This window comes from Pseudonaja textilis, chromosome 2, assembly GCF_049901715.1.
Source record: "Pseudonaja textilis isolate UNSWEBS1 chromosome 2, rPseTex1.2, whole genome shotgun sequence".
NCBI lineage: Eukaryota > Metazoa > Chordata > Lepidosauria > Squamata > Elapidae > Pseudonaja > Pseudonaja textilis.
Window position 1 is genome coordinate 120,599,293 of NC_141991.1, and position 18,718 is coordinate 120,618,010.

General features: G+C 40.2%; 1 protein-coding gene across 1 annotated transcript in view; it reads left to right on the forward strand.

Moving 5' to 3' along the window:
- ERN1 (endoplasmic reticulum to nucleus signaling 1) overlaps positions 1-18,718 on the forward strand; it is a 71,473-nt gene that overhangs the window by 49,590 nt on the left and 3,165 nt on the right. Inside the window, exons 6-21 of the mRNA XM_026711102.2 lie at positions 448-570; positions 1,587-1,688; positions 1,783-2,044; positions 4,052-4,130; positions 4,588-4,744; positions 6,131-6,249; positions 7,656-7,847; positions 8,573-8,831; positions 9,517-9,607; positions 11,298-11,487; positions 12,978-13,077; positions 13,761-13,960; positions 15,227-15,374; positions 16,654-16,781; positions 18,055-18,178; positions 18,296-18,363. Of these exons, the coding sequence (XP_026566887.1) occupies positions 448-570; positions 1,587-1,688; positions 1,783-2,044; positions 4,052-4,130; positions 4,588-4,744; positions 6,131-6,249; positions 7,656-7,847; positions 8,573-8,831; positions 9,517-9,607; positions 11,298-11,487; positions 12,978-13,077; positions 13,761-13,960; positions 15,227-15,374; positions 16,654-16,781; positions 18,055-18,178; positions 18,296-18,363 (2,342 nt within the window). The remainder of the gene's footprint in view (positions 1-447; positions 571-1,586; positions 1,689-1,782; positions 2,045-4,051; positions 4,131-4,587; positions 4,745-6,130; positions 6,250-7,655; positions 7,848-8,572; positions 8,832-9,516; positions 9,608-11,297; positions 11,488-12,977; positions 13,078-13,760; positions 13,961-15,226; positions 15,375-16,653; positions 16,782-18,054; positions 18,179-18,295; positions 18,364-18,718) is intronic.

Consider the following 18,718-nt stretch of genomic DNA (forward strand, 5'->3'; position numbering starts at 1 on the left):
TCTGAAAATACAGATAGTCATCAATTTACAACCACACTTTAGATTGGAACTTCCATCGGAGTCATGCTCATTTTTTATTTATTTATTAAATTTCTATTTAGGAGCTTTTTTGCCAGGGTTATTAAGTGAATCGCCACTGTTGTCACGTGAGTCACAGAGTCGTTAAGTGAATCCAACTTTCCCTATTGACTTTGCTAATTGGAAGTTGGCTAGGAAGGTCACTAATGGAAATCATTTGACCTCAGGAAACTGCAACCACCATAAATACATACCAGTTGCCAAGAATTATTATTCTTATTACCTGAATATAGGAACGCTGGTCATAAGTAATTTCTTCAGCACCCACCATAATTTTGAATGCTCACTAAACAAATGGTCTTAAATCAAGGACTAACTGCACTACTTCCCTTCAAAGTTAATTGTACTCGTGTTGATGTTTACTATTAGGGAAGAAGCAGGACAGCTGGTATGTAGTAGACCTTGCAACAGGAGAAAAACAGCAGACATTAACCTCTTCATTTGCTGAAAGCTTGTGCCCATCTACCTCACTGCTGTATCTTGGTCGAACAGGTAAGAAAGTTTTGAAAGCCAAGCCATTGGAAAAGGGAGGTGCTTATACTGAAGTCTTCCTGCCATCCTGGAGTCCTTAGGAAGGCACCCGTCCTGATTTCTCAGAGATCAGAGTGAACATTCTTGCACCCCAGCTTCTGAGATGGCTTTGTGTCAGTGTTATACTTCCGTGTCAGAAGTATTTTTGTGATGAAAGGATTTGTGACATCACAGTTGTCTGGGGGATAGCTTTCAGGTCCCCAGTGCCCACCGAAGTGGTACCCATTTAGCTACTCATGGTTTCTCACTTTCGAACCACTGGGTTGGCAGAAGCTGGAGCATATGACTGGAGCTCACCTCATCCCGTGGCAGCAACAGGTCTCAAACATGAGCCTACCAATTGTCAGCCCAGCGTTCTAACCTTGTAAGCTACTGAGGTCCTTTGTGTCAGTGTTGAAAAAGCTAAAATGAGGCTTGCCATTCTTCAGGATTCTCATAGGTTTCCACAAGTAATCCATGTCAGCTCCAGAGTTAGCTTCCCTTCATTTAATTAGTGGAACTGTTTGTCTGTCTGTCTGTGTGTTTGTGTGACACATATGCACAGACAGGCATATGTGTCTTAGATCGCCCGTGGAGGAAAAGGAAACAGCATTTCTTCAGTCCTGCTCATACTTTTACTCCTACTTATTTCATACTCATAGATAGGGTTACTTTATAAATATGAGGGCCTTATACCGAGATATCAGATTAGCCTGCCACTCAAAATGAGACAGTGCTGCTCACTGATATTTAGTGAAATATGCTGAGGCTTTGTCAAATGAGAAAACTGCTTAGTAATATCTGTTTTCATAAAGATTGTGAGAGTTCTGCTGGATTAGAGTCAAATCTTTTTTTCCCCATAACACCCAATCAGAGGCTGGTAAGAATTTCCCAGCGTTCCACGGTGCACTTTTGCTCTGTACGCTAGTAGAAAGAGACTCGATGCCATTGTTGTTGTTTTTTTAATCCTTCACAAAACGTTGTTTTCCTTTCAACAGAGTATACCATCACCATGTATGATACCAAGAGTAAGGAACTCCGCTGGAATGCCACTTACTTCAATTATGCAGCAACATTGCCTGACGAAGACGCCCAATATAGTAAGAATATTAATCCTACCTTGCAGGCTGAAGTAATAAGACTGCTTGTTTTTTTGTCTAATTGTGTCATTTTTTTTATCTGTGCCCATTCCAGAAATGTCTCACTTTGCATCTAATGGAGACGGACTAGTGGTTACTGTGGACAGTGAGTCCGGGGATGTCTTGTGGATCCAGAATTACGGATCCCCTGTTGTAGCTTTTTACATCTGGCAGCGGGAAGGCTTGTGGAAAGTAATGCACACCAATGTGGGAGTAGAAACCCTGCGCTACTTGACGTTCATGTCTGGTGAAGTTGGGCGCATCACTAAATGGAAATATCCATTTCCCAAAGAAACTGAGGCAAAAAGCAAACTAATGTGAGTATGAGAGCTTCCCCACCCTTCCCCGAATCATGGGCTCTTTGATTGTTTGTCAAAAATAGTTCATTTAGTATTATCAAATCAGCTCAGGCATTCTCTTGCAGGGATTCAGTAATCAATCTGATTTAGTATGGGATTCAAGTACAGTCTCCCATTACAGGTAGTCAGTTTATTTAGTGGCCATTCAAGTTACAAGGGCACTACGTTATGACTGTTTTTCACCCTTCAAACCATTACAGCATGGTCACATGATGAAAATTGAGATGCTTGGCAACTGGCATGTACTTATGATGGTGGCAGGGTCATGTGATCACATTTTGTGACCTCTGACAAGCAACGTCAATTGGGAAGCCAGATTCATTAAAACAGCCATGTTATTAACTTAACAATGGCAGTGATTCACTTAACAACTGTGGCAAGAAAGGTCATAAAACAGAGCAAAGCTCACTTAACAGTTGTTTCACTTAACAACAGAAATATTGGGCTCAACTGCCCTTGCCGACAGCCTATTTTCATGGGTGAAGAGCACTTTTCATTGAAAAGAATTCAAATATCCTAGGCTCCAGATACCTCTTCTGGGGCCATTATTAACATTTCCTCATGAGAATCTCCGCAGGCAACGTTTACGCCAACCCCAAAACAAGAGCAAAAATAAGCTGCTTCACAGGAGCCACAAAAGATGCAAATAGACATCCAAGGTTTGCTTTCTGTTGCAAAGATATCTCCTACACAGTTTTAATAAAATCCTGCAGACGGTAGACATTTAGACAAAAGGTTAGATAGGGGCTGTTTTGCCTGAGGCCTGAATGTCTCTCTGGGTCTAGGACATAGTTTGAGGACAGCCATTAAGGATCATGGCTGGGGTGTTGTTCACTACATCAGTAATCCTAATGCAGTGAGCCATATGTGTTTGTGTGTGTGTGAGAGAGAGAGAGAGACAGGCATAAGTGCAAGGAAAAACCAGGCTGTGCCAATAGTTAATCCATACCAAAAAAAATTGTTACCACCCTTTTGTGGCACTCAGAAAAGGTTCTAATACTTTTCACACAAAGGTGGATACTGCCAGGTGTTACCCAGAAACAGGGTAAAAAGCCCCATATTTAAAACTTGCCTTTTTTTTCTCAGCTGTCCTTTTTTATTAATGCATACTGGCCTAATAAGCATAAATATGTTGAGAGCAATATTTACGGAGAATAATATACAACTGAAGATAGAGAGCAGAAGAAGGAAAGGAGAGGAGAGAGTGTATATTGTTCAAGTCTCCATTAGGGCCTTGGTAATTCCTTGGCACGCTGATCTTCGTAGGGCCTTTCTGCAATAATCATCTTAGGGCTATCAGTGTAATCCCTGGACCTATACAGGAGGTCCTTGACTTATGACCGTTCATTTAGCAACTGTTCAAATTTTCAGTGGCAGTAAAAAAAAAGTGACTCCCACTTATGACGGTTGCAGCATCTCCCTGGCCACATGATCAAAATTTGAGTGCTCAGCATGTACCTGCAGTGGTTGTAGCATCTCAGGATCATGTGATCACCATTTACAACCATTCCCAGCCGGCTTTCCAACAAGCAAAGTCAATGGGGGAAGCCAGATTCGCTTAATGACCCCATGATTTGCTTAACTGCCGTGATTCAGTTAACAACCGTTACAAGCAAGGTCGCAAAATCAGGCACAATGCATTTAACCCCTGCCTTGCATAGCAATGGAAATTCTGGTTCCAACTGTGGTCATACGTCAAGGACAGCCTGTACGGTATTCTTCAATCAGTCTCTTTTTTTTATTTGAGAACCCATAAGAATAAGTTATGTCCAAGGGTCCATTTTGTTTATTTCCAAGGGCAATTGCAAGGCAAAGTTTACCTCAATTCTTTTCCCTATTTTCACAATCTTCCTTAATGTAAAACATTTGTATAAGCCTTGGGCACTGTACCTGTTGGGTGTGCTGGATAATATAGGCATGGCACTATTAACTTTTTCTTCCTGATTCCCAATGTTCTTCCTCTAGGCCAACACTTTATGTAGGGAAATACTCTACCGGCTTATACGCTTCACCATCGATGGTACACGAAGGAGTGGCTATTATGGTATGTGTGCAGAGCTGATGTAATCCACAAATCAGCTTTCCCGCTTCTTTGTCTATTCCACCAGAGTTTGGATGTACATCCAGTATATTTAATGAATTCTGTTTATTTTCCTTTATTTAGTTTAATTAAAGAAACAAATACTTGTATTTCTTAAGTCCAACGTAAGCTACCACATGTTTTAAACTCCCATGTTTAAGGATCTCTGCCAGTGTGACTGGCAGCAATGGCTTGTGTGAATTACAGTTCCAAATTTCTGAAAAGCATAAGCTGCCTGTCCCCAGATTGAATAAAAAACAATAGAAAAGCTATGTGAATTCTACAGAGCTGTGCCTAAATGTGAAATGTTTAACTGCATGAAAACATTTATTTTGTGTTACGTTTGTAAAGTATTAAATGTTCCATTCCTGTAGCTAAAGATTCCACATTTTTTTCGTCGTTCCCCTCTCTCTCTCTCCAGCCCCGGGGAAGTCCCATTCCATTGATAGAAGGCCCAAAAATACAAGGAGTCACCATTGAAGAATGTGTGATCACCCCAAGTACTGATCTTAGGTTTCAGCCTGGATTTAAGTCAAAGAAAGGACTCCATTATCTGAGGAACCACTGGCTTTTAATAGGTACCGGAAAGGCTTTTTCTACATTATACTGCCCTCTGGTGAACAAAATGGAAAATTAAAATAAGTATTACATTCTTGAAGCATTCTGTCCAAGTAAACCCAACTGTATTTCCATTTCCTTTTTGGCGGATTTTTAATAAACAAGAGATGGAAAAGTAATAAAATTCTCTTTTCTATGAATATACTAACAATAATGCATAAAAAAGCAGTTTCATAGAAGCCAGTCAATTGCTACCATATTATAATTGGTTTAATTTAAAGTTTTAAAGTTTTCTATGTTTCTGTCCTTTTGCAAAATATATATCAGGAAGGGGAAAAATCATTTTAAGTATAATAAGATTATTATGAAGTACAAAAAGCATGCTCCAAAGTTACATCTTGAGCTCCTGACTTGTTGAGTTCATTTGCTATCATTAAGTTGAAACCCAGAACCAAAGCTTTAATGAACTAGCAATGTGATTCTTTTCAGATCCTGTGTAAAAGGGTACAATGTGCAACTATTCCACAGAATAGTTTTGAATAGAATTCAGTAGAATTCAAAACTGGTTGCAGGAATTGGGTTTCTCTAATCTAGTGAAAAGAAGGACTAGGGGTGACATGATAGCAGTGTTCCAATATCTCAGATGATGCCATATAGAAGAGGGAGTCAAGCTACTCTCCAAAGCACCTGAAGGCAGGACAAGAAGCAATGGGTGGAAACTAATCAAGGAGAGAAGCAACCTAGAACTAAGGAGAAATTTCCTGACAGATAGAACAATTAATCAGTGGAACAACTTGCCTCCAGAAGTTGTAAATGCTCCAACACAGGAAGTTTTTAAGAAGAGATTGGACAACCATTTGTCTGAAATAATATAAGGTTTCCTGCCTGAGCAGGGGCTTGGACTAGAAGTCCTCCAATGTCCCTTCCAACTCTGTTATTCTGCAATGTTTTCTCTTTTAAGTGGGATTGGGTAAACTCTTAGACTGGTGTAAAGAAATTTTGGCTCTGGATATTTGCGGAACTACAACTCCAGACATTCTCAGCCAGCCTAGCCAATAAGGAAGAGTTCTAGGGAAGGGATGAAAACCAACTTCTGAAGCCATGTGGATTCTAGTCTTAGAAGGCAACCTTATTGAGTGACTGCTACTATGATAGCTGAGTGGCACCTCAGACACAACCAATCTTGGGAACAAATAATAGTGAAGGACAGTTATTGGCTTCTTGTCTTGTTTGCAATATTCCAAGAAATTGGTCACTATTGGAAATTGAATTCTGAGTTAAATTAATCTTTGGTCATCTAACTGGGACTGTTCCTTGTTTTCTTGTATTAATTGTACTGTGTGAAACATGTTTCGTGGACATTTTTCCCCCTTTGGGAATAACAGAAACCATGTTCCTATTTGAAGGGCACCATGAGACCCCATTATCCGCCTCAACCAGGATCCTGGAGAAATTTCCAAGCAACTTGCCGAAACGTCAGGAAAATGTGATCCCAGCAGATTCAGACAAAAAAGCTTTTGAAGAGGTTTGTTTGTTGTTGTTTTTTTAAAAACCCAGTTAACAAATTTAGTAGAGAATATTCCACGTGCGTAAAATAAATAGATTCAACCATCAAACATTACCAGTACAAGCAAGCAAATATATTATTCATATATTTCTTTTTCAGGAGCTTATGTCATTCTTAAAGGCCAAGCAGCCTTTTCAAATTAGCTTACTTGCAAAATAAAAATAAACACAAATATCAAATGAATATTAATATCTCCAGTATTCCACAAAACTATGTAAAATCAGCAATGAAGAACTAGAATGAAAAATCCTATTTAGAGATCAGTTAGAAACCCTAACTATTCAAATTAACCTGCTTAAAAGAAGATGTGAACAGTGGTGGGTTTTTTGGACATGCATTTTAATATGTCATATGTAATATAACAATCGATTCTAGGATGATGCATTCCCCATTTAAAAATGTGTTAATAGGCCCTGTTGATGACCTTATGACTAAAATCATTCCTCAGATTACCTCAAATGGTTTGGCCATTACCTTGCCATTGAAGAACTAATTCCCAATTATATTTTCTTTGTACACAACAATACTTCATTCAAAATGGAATTGTTGCATTTCATTCGCTAGGAGATGCACAGGAAGAGTTTGCAGCTCTTTTCACCGGAATCAATGGTTTTATAGGTCTTGCAGAAAAAACAGGAGACCGAGGGTATGGGTGGGCTTCTTGTGTAACATGGTAAGGACCCCAGTTATATATTCAAAGGTTAGGAGCCCTGCAGAAGATAAGTTAAGCATGCCTGAGCTCTGAATAAGAGTTCAGTGAGGGCCCTAGGCAAGAGTGGAGTATCCACTCTTGATATTGTTGATTGAGAAATGAAAAATTGATTGAGAAATACTGGTAGCCTACCTTTGAAAGAAAGGACTCACTGGGGAAGAGCCTAATGCTGGGAGCGATTGCGGGCAAAAGAAGAAGGGGACGACAGAGAATGAGGTGGCTGGATGGAGTCACCGAAGCAGTAGGTGTGAGCTTAAATGGACTCCGGGGGGTGGTAGAGGATGGGAAGGCCTGGAGGAACGTTGTCCATGGGGTCGTGATGGGTTGGACATGACTTTGCGACTAACAACAGCAACAACCTTTCAAAGTAGACAGAAGAAACAGATCAACTGGGAAGAGTTGGTTACTTTCTACATTGAATTTAGAATTAAAAAATAATAATTTTCATAAATCTGAAATGTCGTGAAACTGTCAACATTAAACCTGATCTTTGAAAACTTGGTATATTTTTGCTGGGTCCAGTTTTCACACTCTCATAGCAAAGCTGAAAATTGAATCTTTGCATTATTTTCTCTTAATTGCTCAAGAAACAAACCTAAGCTGTCGTACCAGAGAGGGGATCATTCAAATTGATGCAGTTCTTGCTTCTCAGGCAATTAATATGGCTGGCAGTCCTGGGAAGAATTTGCCGGACCCTGTTCCAGAGAATGCTGCCGAGACAACCAGCCAAACTACAACCCGACCAGAGGCTCCGGTTGATTCCATCCTGAAGGACTTTGCCACCGTTCTCTTGAGCACTTTCCTGCTCGTTGGCTGGGTAGCCTTTGTCATTACCTACCCCATGGTATGTGTGTGTGTGTGTGTGTGTGTGTGTGTAGCCATCATTTTAAAGCAATAGCCATGCTCGAAAAATATTCTATGAACTCTTGAACCAGGGATGTCTTAATAATAGAGGAACGACTTTCCTCCAGAAGCTGTGAATGCTTCAACCCTGGAAGTTTTTAAAAAGATGTTGGATGAGCATTTGTCTGAAGTGGTGTAGGGTTTCCTGCCTAGGCAGAGGGTTGGACTAGAAGATCTCCAAGGTCCCTTCCAACTCTGTTATTCTATTCTAATCTAAGATTAAACAATAGTGAATGGTTGGGCATGGATAAGGAGGTATAGACATGTTCCGGTTTTTTTACAAGAAACCCTTTAGACTTCCCAGGTCATCCAATTTCTGCTTTCTAAGTGAAAAGTGAAATAAATAATCTTGCAATACAGAAACTCTATTTTGCATTTGCCAAGAATTTTCTACATCACTGAAAACACATGAAATCAGACTTCCGTGCAATTGGGCATTGTGGTGTGAAAATTAAAGCCAACAGTGATAAAGTTAACCCTCTGTCTCAGTGAATGTGATATTTTTGGGTCTTTTCAGAAGCTTTCCTCAGACCAATATCTCTTCGTATTATAGTTCCCAGAATTAACTATGTATGAAATTGAAAGCATAAGGAAAGAGAGGGCTTTATGAGATCATTTTAAGCTCATTCCTGTTGCTTAAGATTATTGTTTTTTAATTCTTTTAAGAGCATGCACCATCAGCAACAACGCCAGCACCAGCAATTCCAGAAACAGATTGAAGAGAAGCTGCAATTGTTGAAGCAACAGCCTTTCAAACCTCCCATAGACTTTCCTCCTGAGGCACTTCTGGAGGGTCCTTGTGTCAGGCAAGATGGCTCAGCCACCAGCTCACCAACTATGTCACCAAAGACATCAAACCACTCTGGTTACTCCAACCTCTCTGCCTCTGATGTTGGAAGCTGCCTTTCCACTGAACCTGAAGGAGGTGCTAGAACATGACTATTTTTTTTCTCAGTGGGTTTAGGATTCATTATATTTCCCATCAGACCTAATAGGTCAGAGTTGATCTGTGATATTGTTTGAGTTCAGGTATCTGTGATATTTTTTAAGTTCAGGTTTGTATTAATGTGATGTAATCTGATTTTTAAACACTAGATGAAAACCTCATACAATTGTCCACTAAACTAATGTGTGCAAAAAGTCTTTATCTAGTGCAGGTCCTCCACCGTACAGTGTTTCTCATCCTTATAGGAACATTTCAAGATCTGCTATCTTCAAGTGAAGGGCTGGAAAGTTGATTCATCAGCAACCTTTTTTTATCTGGATCTTTTCTAGATTGGATTTCAGTCCCTATAATTATTAGCATTCATCATCACGAGAACTGAAATCCATCCCTCAATCAGGTTAGGGAAGTTACGTTATACATTGCAAGTTAACAAAATCTTAGGTCCATGAGCTGCCCCTGCACCTTATTGATACTACTATAGCATTTGTTTTCTTTGGTATATTTGAACTGCCATTGTTACCTCTGAAGTCTTGACTGCCTCAGAAGAAACTTCTTAATTCCTTTTAATCCCTTTATCTTGACTCTTGGAATTGATACTTTAAATAGCTACTGAAAAATGTAATGTGTGGTTCTTTTTCTTCCTGTTTCTTTCATGGCTTTTCAGATGGGAATGCAGGCATCATTGTGGTTGGAAAGATTTCATTCAATCCGAAGGATGTCCTTGGACATGGAGCCGAGGGGACAATTGTTTATAGGTAAAGCAAAAGACATATTTTCAGGAAATATTTCGTAATCTAGTGTTTCATCGATGCATTTGTTATAAATTATAACCAGGTGGATGTCCTTGCAGCTCTGTACAGGTAGTCCTCAACTTATGAGTGGTCATTTAATTCCTGTTTAAAGTTATGACAGATTTTAAGAGAAGTTACTTATCACCCGCCCTCAAAGTTACAACTTCCCTCCTCTGCAGTCACATGATTGCATTTTGCATGTTTGGCAGCCAATTCCCATTTATGATCAATCGCAGCGTTCTGCAATCATGTGATCACAATTTGCTATGGCTTTTGCCATTTTCCAACAGTGCCAATATGCTGGATTCACAATCACATTAACTTAAGAACCACATATTTCACTTAATAACCATGGTGATTCGCTTAGGAACATCGTAAAAACAGTAGTAAAATCAAGTCTGCTCACATAATACCTTGACTTACAACTGCAATGACTAGTAACAAAATTCCAGGCTCCATTGTTGTAAGTCAAGGGCCACCTGTATATTGTTGAGAGAGACCAGCCTTTCTTAAATTTTCCTTCATACCGCGTTGATCTGCCTTTTTACTAATTGTAAGAACAGAACCCTTTAGGCCAGTGGCCCCCAACCTTTTGGGCACCAGGGACCAGTTCTGTGGAGGGCAGTTTTTTCAAGGGATTGGGGGGTGGATTGGGCTGGTTTTATATGCTGCGCAAATGGGGCTTCACTTGCAGTGAGGCCTAGTTCCTAGCGGGCTGGGGACCACTGCTGGTCCATGGCCTGGGATTGGGGACCCCTGCTTTAGGCCATCAAATGTGGCTCAGTTTAAGAACTTAAATTAAAGTGTGGCTGAGTAACCTCCACCTGAACAAATCCTGTCCACCATCCTTTCCTGGGTTACTAATTCCACAGTCCAGCTGCTTTTCCTACTGTTCAGTCAGAATCTGCCTTCCTGTAACTTTGTACATTCTGAAATGAATGATGGCACACAGGTCCTGATCTTTTTTTCATGATGCCCCTTCAGGTACTTGAAAAATGCTACTAAATGCACCCAGTTGCTCTGATCGTCTGTGCTTTTGGGGCATGCTGTGAAATTGTATGTGGATGATGCAATCTGCCTTTCCTGTTTATTCAATCTTAGGAGGGACTCAGGTGGCATCACTGTCCATTTATTGTAGCCCTGACAGTTTTTTTTGCTGCCTTTCCCATCATATTTCCTGAGCAGAAAGGTTCTTCCAGAGACCAAGAAAACGTTTTAAACTGTGACTTTATACTAGGAACTTTGCACAGTGTACCTGTCTGCTACCCATGTCACTGTTTGTTTTCAGGTTAGAAAAATATGCTACTCTCTTTGCAATAGCAATAGCACTTAGACTTATATACCGCTTTATAGTGCTTTACAGCCCCCTCAAAGCAGTTTACAGAGTCAGATGGTTGCCCCCAACAATCTGGGTCCTCATTTTACCCACCTCGGAAGGATGGAAGGCTGAGTCAGCCTTGAACCTGGTGGGATTCGATCTGCCAAAAGAGTGTCCCCCGCTCCCATAAATGTATCCACAGCCTAGGATATTCTTTCTAAACCGGATTAAAAATATTTTGAAATACTGTTGTAAGCTTCTTAACACCGTATTCTCTAAATGTCTGCATGGGTGAATGCTAAATCATTGCCCCTTTGTATATTGGAATATCCACAGGGGCACGTTTGACAACAGAGATGTTGCTGTGAAGAGAATTCTCCCCGAATGTTTCAGCTTTGCTGACCGGGAGGTCCAGCTGCTGCGTGAATCTGATGAACACCCTCATGTAATCCGCTATTTTTGCACAGAGAGGGACCGCCAGTTCCAGTACATTGCTCTGGAACTCTGTGCTGCCACCTTACAGGAGGTAAACCTGAATTATATATCTTTTGTGTGATGATGATATTATTATTATTATTATTATTATTATTATTATTATTATTATTATTATATTATTATCATTATTATCATTATTATCATTATTATCATTATTATCATTATCATCATTATTGAACAGATTTATATGGCTGACCAACTCACAACAGGCAGTTTATGTCATTAAAATCCACCACATAAAAACATCTTGACCCTCCCCTTAGCTTTCAGGTTTAAACCCAGACTGCTGGTGAAACTCGCCAGCCCCTTATTCCTCATTGGCTGAATGACTGTGGAGATTCTCAGTCATCCAGGTCATGGTTGTCCCAAACGTGCTTTCTCAAGAAGCAATTGGACTTTTTTGTGTTATTTCCTTAAAGACGTTTTGCTTCTCATCCAAGAAGCTCCAGAAGTGAAGAAGCTTCTTGGATGAGAAGTGAAACATCTTCAAGGAAAAACAAAGAAAGTCCAGTTGCCGTTTGAAAAAGCACCTTTGGGACGTTGTCTGAGTGTGCCAATCAAAACAAATCCCATTGCCCACCCCCCAAAAAAAATCTGTCTCTTCCTGTGGTATCTATAGATAGCAGATACAGTTTTGGGCTTTTTCCCCTTTGCATCTCATTCACCCGGAATCTTTCTGGCTGTCCTGTAATTTGAAAGCTTTGTGGCTGCCTCTTACCACTCTTGCTCTCGAGTAAACTTTGTATCTCTTCCTTTAAAGTCTTCCCTTAAAGACTCCTAGGTCCCTTGTCTCCTTAGGCTCCCTCTTCTTCCCTTTGCCCAGTGCCTCCAGGCTGATCTTCTCCTGCTTCTCCTCTCCTGTCTCCCTTTGGGCATCTCTCTATGTCCAATCTGCTGTTCCCTGGTGGAATCCCTGAATTTACAGCTCCACAAGAGAATCTTTTTTCCTCTGGTTTTGCCTCCTTCCAATTACAAGGCTCTGTAACTCAGTTTTTCGCACCCAAACATTTCAGATCAAGCCCCAACCAGTTTGCACCATTCATTTCCCAATTCTACTGCTACTTTCTGGGTTACACACTTCATGGGAATTGTAGTCCCAAATACCAGGTAGTCATTTGGTTACCTCTCCTACAGAAGTCGATGGAAATTCTTAACCATCCAGGGCATGACTGTCCCAAAGGTGCTCTTCCAAAAAGCAATTGGATTTTCTTTGTTTTTTCCTTGAAAAAAAACCTCTCTTCCTTCTCATCCTAGAAGCTTTTTCAGTTCTGACTGAATAGTTCAGTTCAGTCAGAAATGAAGAAGGTTTGTGGATGAGAAATGAAATGTTTTCAAGGAAAAAAACAAGAAAGTCCAATTGCCTTTTGGAAAAGCACCTTTGGGACTCTCCTACACAAGTTACACGCCCCAGTGACATGCATGTTTACCTAGAAACAAATTGCTGCTTGGTCTGCTTTCCAGAGAGACTACAGAGCATTGCAACGTTAATCTCGTTCTGATTTTTTGTATGTGTAATTTTAGTATGTGGAACAGAAGGACTTTGGTCATCACGGCTTGCAGCCAATCACCCTCTTACAGCAGACCATGTCTGGCATGGCTTATCTTCACTCTCTCAATATAGGTAAGAAGCCTTTTTATTTTAATGAGCAGCTCTCTCGCTGCCTTTTTTAAGGGAAGAATTAGAGGCTTAGTTTGGGGTGATAAGATAATATTTTTTCAGGAAATTGAGGAAGCTTCTGGGGTTGTGAGATGGAAAGTAAACAAATGAAGGCCAGAGCTACTGTTTTATGTAATAGCAACATAATACATTTGGCTGGAAGTTGGTGAGAAGATGAGAAGTCAACGTAACAAAGGCGGGATAAAAATGTAGGAATTAGATATATAATGAGGGGATGCTAAACATCTCTTTTAGTGAGCTGCATAATCCATGAATTATAGGGTTGACTTTCTTCTCTAAGAGGAAAAATGGGAAAGATGCATGTTATTAAAATAAGATCATTTCTGCACCAGTGACTTGATATCATTATAATAATGGCTCTGTTTGTGGGTGGGTGCGTGTGTGTGAGTGTTACAAAGAAGCTGTTGTGTAGTATCCCCATCCATCATCATAACATTATAAAACCTATACTTGGGGCTCTTATGGTGGTACCACAGCGGTTTGATGATGACAGATGATGTCATAAATAAGCAGTATGGGAATAAGCCAAGTCTATAATCAGTCTGGATTTTGAGATGAGGTCAGCATCCTGAAGCAGTAAGTTGGCTCTTTTCTCATTCGGGGTCTTCCTCATGCCTTCCTTTCAGTCCACAGAGACCTGAAGCCCCACAACATCCTCATCTCTATGCCGAATGCCCATGGCAAGGTAAAAGCCATGATTTCCGACTTTGGCCTCTGCAAGAAGCTTGCAGTCGGCAGGCACAGTTTTAGCCGCCGGTCTGGAGTCCCAGGCACCGAAGGTTGGATTGCTCCGGAGATACTGAGCGAGGACTGCAAAGAGAATCCGGTAAGTCACAAGCATTTTGCTCGTTTGCTTTGAATCTTTTTTTGCTGAGGTTTCCTTGAACGGTGATTTGAATTAAGGCACATATTTATGTGACGGCCTCTTTTTCCTTCCTCTCGCATGAAGGTGGTGAGGAGCAGGGTGGGTAATATCCTGCAGAAATTTGAAAGGATTCACCTCTGGGACAGTTTTCCTTCCTAACAAGAAAGAGAGATCTGATCCCTCCTTAGGATAAAGTCAATCTTTAATAAGGTCCTAGACTGGCCTAGCTCTCTTTAGATAAGTGTGGATTTTGGAGTTCAGTCAGAAATTCCTTTTGGAACAAAGAACACAGAAAAGGGGCAAGGAAGGAACGTTTCCAATCTCTCCTTGGTCAGCTGGGAGAGTCAAGTCGTCAGCAATCTGATGTTGCTTTGGGTTTTATAAAATGCTGTAAACAGTGGAGAATAACAGTATTTGTAAATGCTGAATTTTTTAAATAGTATTTTACAGTTCCAGCTTCTTCTCTTGTCTTTTTTCAAAGTTCAGAGTCTTTCAAAACCCACTTAGGTTCCAAAGATTTCAATTTTAGAGTAAATTAATAAAGGCAACTATTCTCATCCCTAATACAGCATTCAAGGATGAATAGCTGTTAACATTATTAGATAAATCTTTCAATTTAAGAGGGCACCATACTATGGTTTGATTTGATTTAAACTAAATCTATTTATTTCCTTTGTGTAGAGTTGTATCATATCTAGAGTTGCACAATGAGAAATAATGTATGTGTTTTAATGCTGAGGAAAGAGAATGTTTTAGATGTGTTTGAACAAAAAATAAGGGAGCACACTTAGAAAAGTAGTTTAGGAAAAAGGAATAAAAATTAAAGCATTCAAGAAATCCCCCTTGTGTCAAACAACATGTACTGCCAACACAAGAATATCACATATTACTTTGAAATTAATATAGATTTAACATTTTTATTACTTATTATGTATTCAGCTAAACTAAGATTTACCTTGTGCAATACAACCTCTATATTCACAAGTTCTGTAAATTATATTTATAAATAATCTTTAGAATTTTAGGAAGGTACTATGAATAATCCTGTTGAAATTCTCATATTTCTTATATCTTAGAAATTTATCTTTCTTTAAAATGGACAACATTCATTCATTCAATCAATCAATCAATGGATTTTTAAGGCTGTCCAACTCCCCAAAACTGCTCAGTGGCTTATAATCTTGTTAAAGATGCTGTATAGTAATTTTTTTAATGGTTCTCTTGTAGACCCACACAGTGGATATTTTTTCAGCTGGTTGTGTTTTCTACTACGTGATATCAGAAGGCAACCATCCATTTGGCAAATCCCTGCAGCGGCAAGCCAACATTTTACTGGGTGCATATAGTCTGGATTTCCTAAATCTAGAAGTCCATGGTAAGCAGGCTAGGATTCAGTTGTTGATGATGATGATGTTTGTGGCATGCATACCACCATATATCCAGCACAGCTACATGTGAAAACCTCCATATATCCAGCTACATGTGAAAACTGATGGTTGAGTTGGGGTTATATTTCATACTGAAGAATTTTCTGTGTGTGTTATATGTATGCAAGGAGTGATAGAATCTCACTGATTTCTGTAGAAGTTGGCAGAATTCAACAGTGAATTATTTTGTATGTTATCTTGATTTATCCTAAGTTATAATTGACTGTGCAGTCAGCCAAATATTTAGACTGGATTTGGCATGTTGTCCAACAGTAATAATCCATTCAGACTATATGTAAATTAGTTTTTTACCTTATCCAGTTCTTCAAAACCATTTTATCAGAAGTCAGTCTTTTGTACCTCTGCTTTTCCTTTTATTTCCTTCTGTTCTTCTGGAAGGAATCTATTTTTTCTAAATAATATTGGATGTTGTTCATTATTATGCCTATACATAATACAACTATTTAAACAGTGTACAACAGGACTGTCAAACTCACAAATGCCCACTTTAGCAAAAAGGGAAAAAATTGCAATACATCACATGAAGACGCGAGTTTGACACCCCTAGTGTACGTACAATTTAAACATTGTAGACAAGCGCGTTATTGGCCTGTTGTTTTCTGGTGTGATTCCTTTTGCTGGGTTTTTTTGAATCAGGTAAGCTTTGCCACTTATTTACCTGTCACAGATGTTTCCTTTATGCAATGCTTCATTAAGCTGTTTAACTATAATTGGATGTGCACTAATAAGTTATTTGAGGCAAAAGCCATGGCTCCTAAACAGCTGAACCACAGCAATCCAGTCTCTAATGTAGTGCATTTTATTTATTTATTAAATTTATGTGCCACCCATCTCGCTCTGAAAAGAGACTCTAGACGAATTTTGTAATTCCCACCAAAAGTGGATTTGATTACATTTGAATTATGCAGCAAACTATACTTTGATTTACTGATGAATAGTAGCAGCATTCTGGACCAAGCAGAACTCTGACAGCGCCAACAACTTTTCCTGCAGGAGCAGTAAACAAAACATAGGCCATGCCATTAGGATCTATCCATATGTTATCCAGCCATAGAAGGAACCTATTGTTTTTGTGGTGGTTTTTTTTCTTTTCTTTCAGGCACTGGGATTGTAGGTTTTGGCTTCCTGTCTCCTAAGGAAAAAAAATACTAGCTCTGTAAAAAGACTCTGAATGCTCCAATTTGTTTTGGTTTTTTTTTTCCACAGAGGACATTGTTGCACGTGACTTGATCGAGCAAATGATAAATATGGATCCTCAGAAACGACCTTCAGCTAATTGTGTCTTGAAACACCCTTTTTTCTGGAGCTTAGAGAAACAGCTTCAGTTTTTCCAGGTTGGTCATGATTTTTTTCTGTCAACTATTCAACTTTGTGTGCTATAAATCTGAACTACATTATACTCAGAAATATGGAGATTTTAATAGCAGTTGGGACTGACATTGCCATGGCTAAGTGATGCGGTCATAAAATTGGATGTCATGCAACCACATTGTTTAGCGACGACAATCCTGGCAGTCCCAATTGACTCTGGGTGGACTAAGCAGGAAATAGTAGGAGTCCCAGGTAAAGAATGTGAGGGTGCCCAGAGGGATGGGGGGTGCTGGGGGAGGTCTGGGATGGCCGGTTTAGGTCATGTGTATTGGGGGAAGAGCTTGGGAGGCCTGGTGAAAGCCACGTGTGAGCACAGAAAGGCAGGAGGAGTTGTATGGCATGGCATGAGGACAGGAAGGATGGGATGGGATGGTGCAGCATAAGTGCAGGAAGGCCGGGCATTGGCTGTGTGATGCAGGTACGAATGTAGGAGTGCCTGAGGGCTGGCTTTTCCATTGAGAACAATCACTACTTTAAATGGTCACTAAAAGGATGGTTGGTAAGTGAGGATTATCTGTAGTACTGTGTACCTTCTGTTGCTTAGGATGTATGAATGATGCCTTAACTAACTGTCTAAATAAGTTATGCAGAATAATAATGCCAGTGGAATGAACTATGCAAAATTAGCAGTTTGTACCAGTTAACACTTTTTGCATATGTGGTTGGTTGAATTCCTATTTTTTTGTGAAAGCACTTCAGACTGCTTGGAAATCTAATTTACTCTTATGGTGACGAATGCAGCTTTACCTGTAAAACGTTTATGAATCAATTTAAGAAATATTTAAAATTATTGTTGTTATGTTTGCTATGCTATGTATGTTATGTTATTCATGTCATTGTGTTACCACATTATAGGCTTTATAGTGCAGGTTGAACCTTTGCTAACTCTCTTAGCAATGAAGTACCAAGGGCCACGAACCAGGATCCTTCTCTTGCCTGACCTGATTTCAGGGCCACACTTGCACTAAAGCCCTCATTGGTTTAGCCGCAGCTTTTGAGGCCCTGCTGGCTGGAGGGCAGGTCCCTCTTTCAGTTTCTGCTCTCTCTCCTCTTGAGCTTATGACCATGAGCTTTATCAAAGCATAGATCATATCGGGGGAGGGGGACCCCCAAGGATGGAGCGAAAGCAACCGCAGCCTCTTTGTCTTTTGCCCATTGGAGCAGCTTTTGAGACAGGAGTCCGTGTAAGCCGGAAGCCAAACTTGATGGGCTCTAAAGGTCTGATATGAATTGCAGGACGTGAGTGACCGGATAGAAAAAGAATCTCTAGATGGTCCAATAGTGAAGGAGCTGGAGAGAGGAGGAAGAGCTGTGGTGAAGATGGACTGGAGGGAGCACATAACCGTCCCGCTTCAGACAGGTTCAGCTTTATTTTCCTTACTTTCGGAGAGAACTCTCCTGTATTGTTTCACTCATTTCGAGTGCAAAAATAGCTCTGGTTGGTTCTAAAAGTCTTCATTTGGATGTTTCTTGGCAGATCTTCGAAAGTTCCGGTCCTATAAAGGGGGCTCAGTAAGAGATCTCTTGAGGGCAATGAGGAACAAGGTACGTGTGTTTTGGGATTGCTGATTCCTTCTCAGATGTGTTTCTGGCTTCTAAATACAGGGAGTCATGCTGAGATGCTCATTCATTGTGATAGCTGCCTCTCATATTCACATCAATTGCAATTTTGCAGTTCCTTTGCAGTTAAATCCCGGAACAGTTCTGATTATGGGCTTTCTAAAATGTGTGTTTGAATAGAGCAGGGCTAAATAAAGAAGATTGATTCATTAAAACTGGGGGGGGGGGTCCCAACCCCCCAGGCTGCAGTCCAGTCCTGGGCCATGGCCTGTTGAGAACCAGGCCGGGGAAGCAGCGGGTGAGCACAAAGCTCCGTTTGTGTGACCAGTGCATACCTACC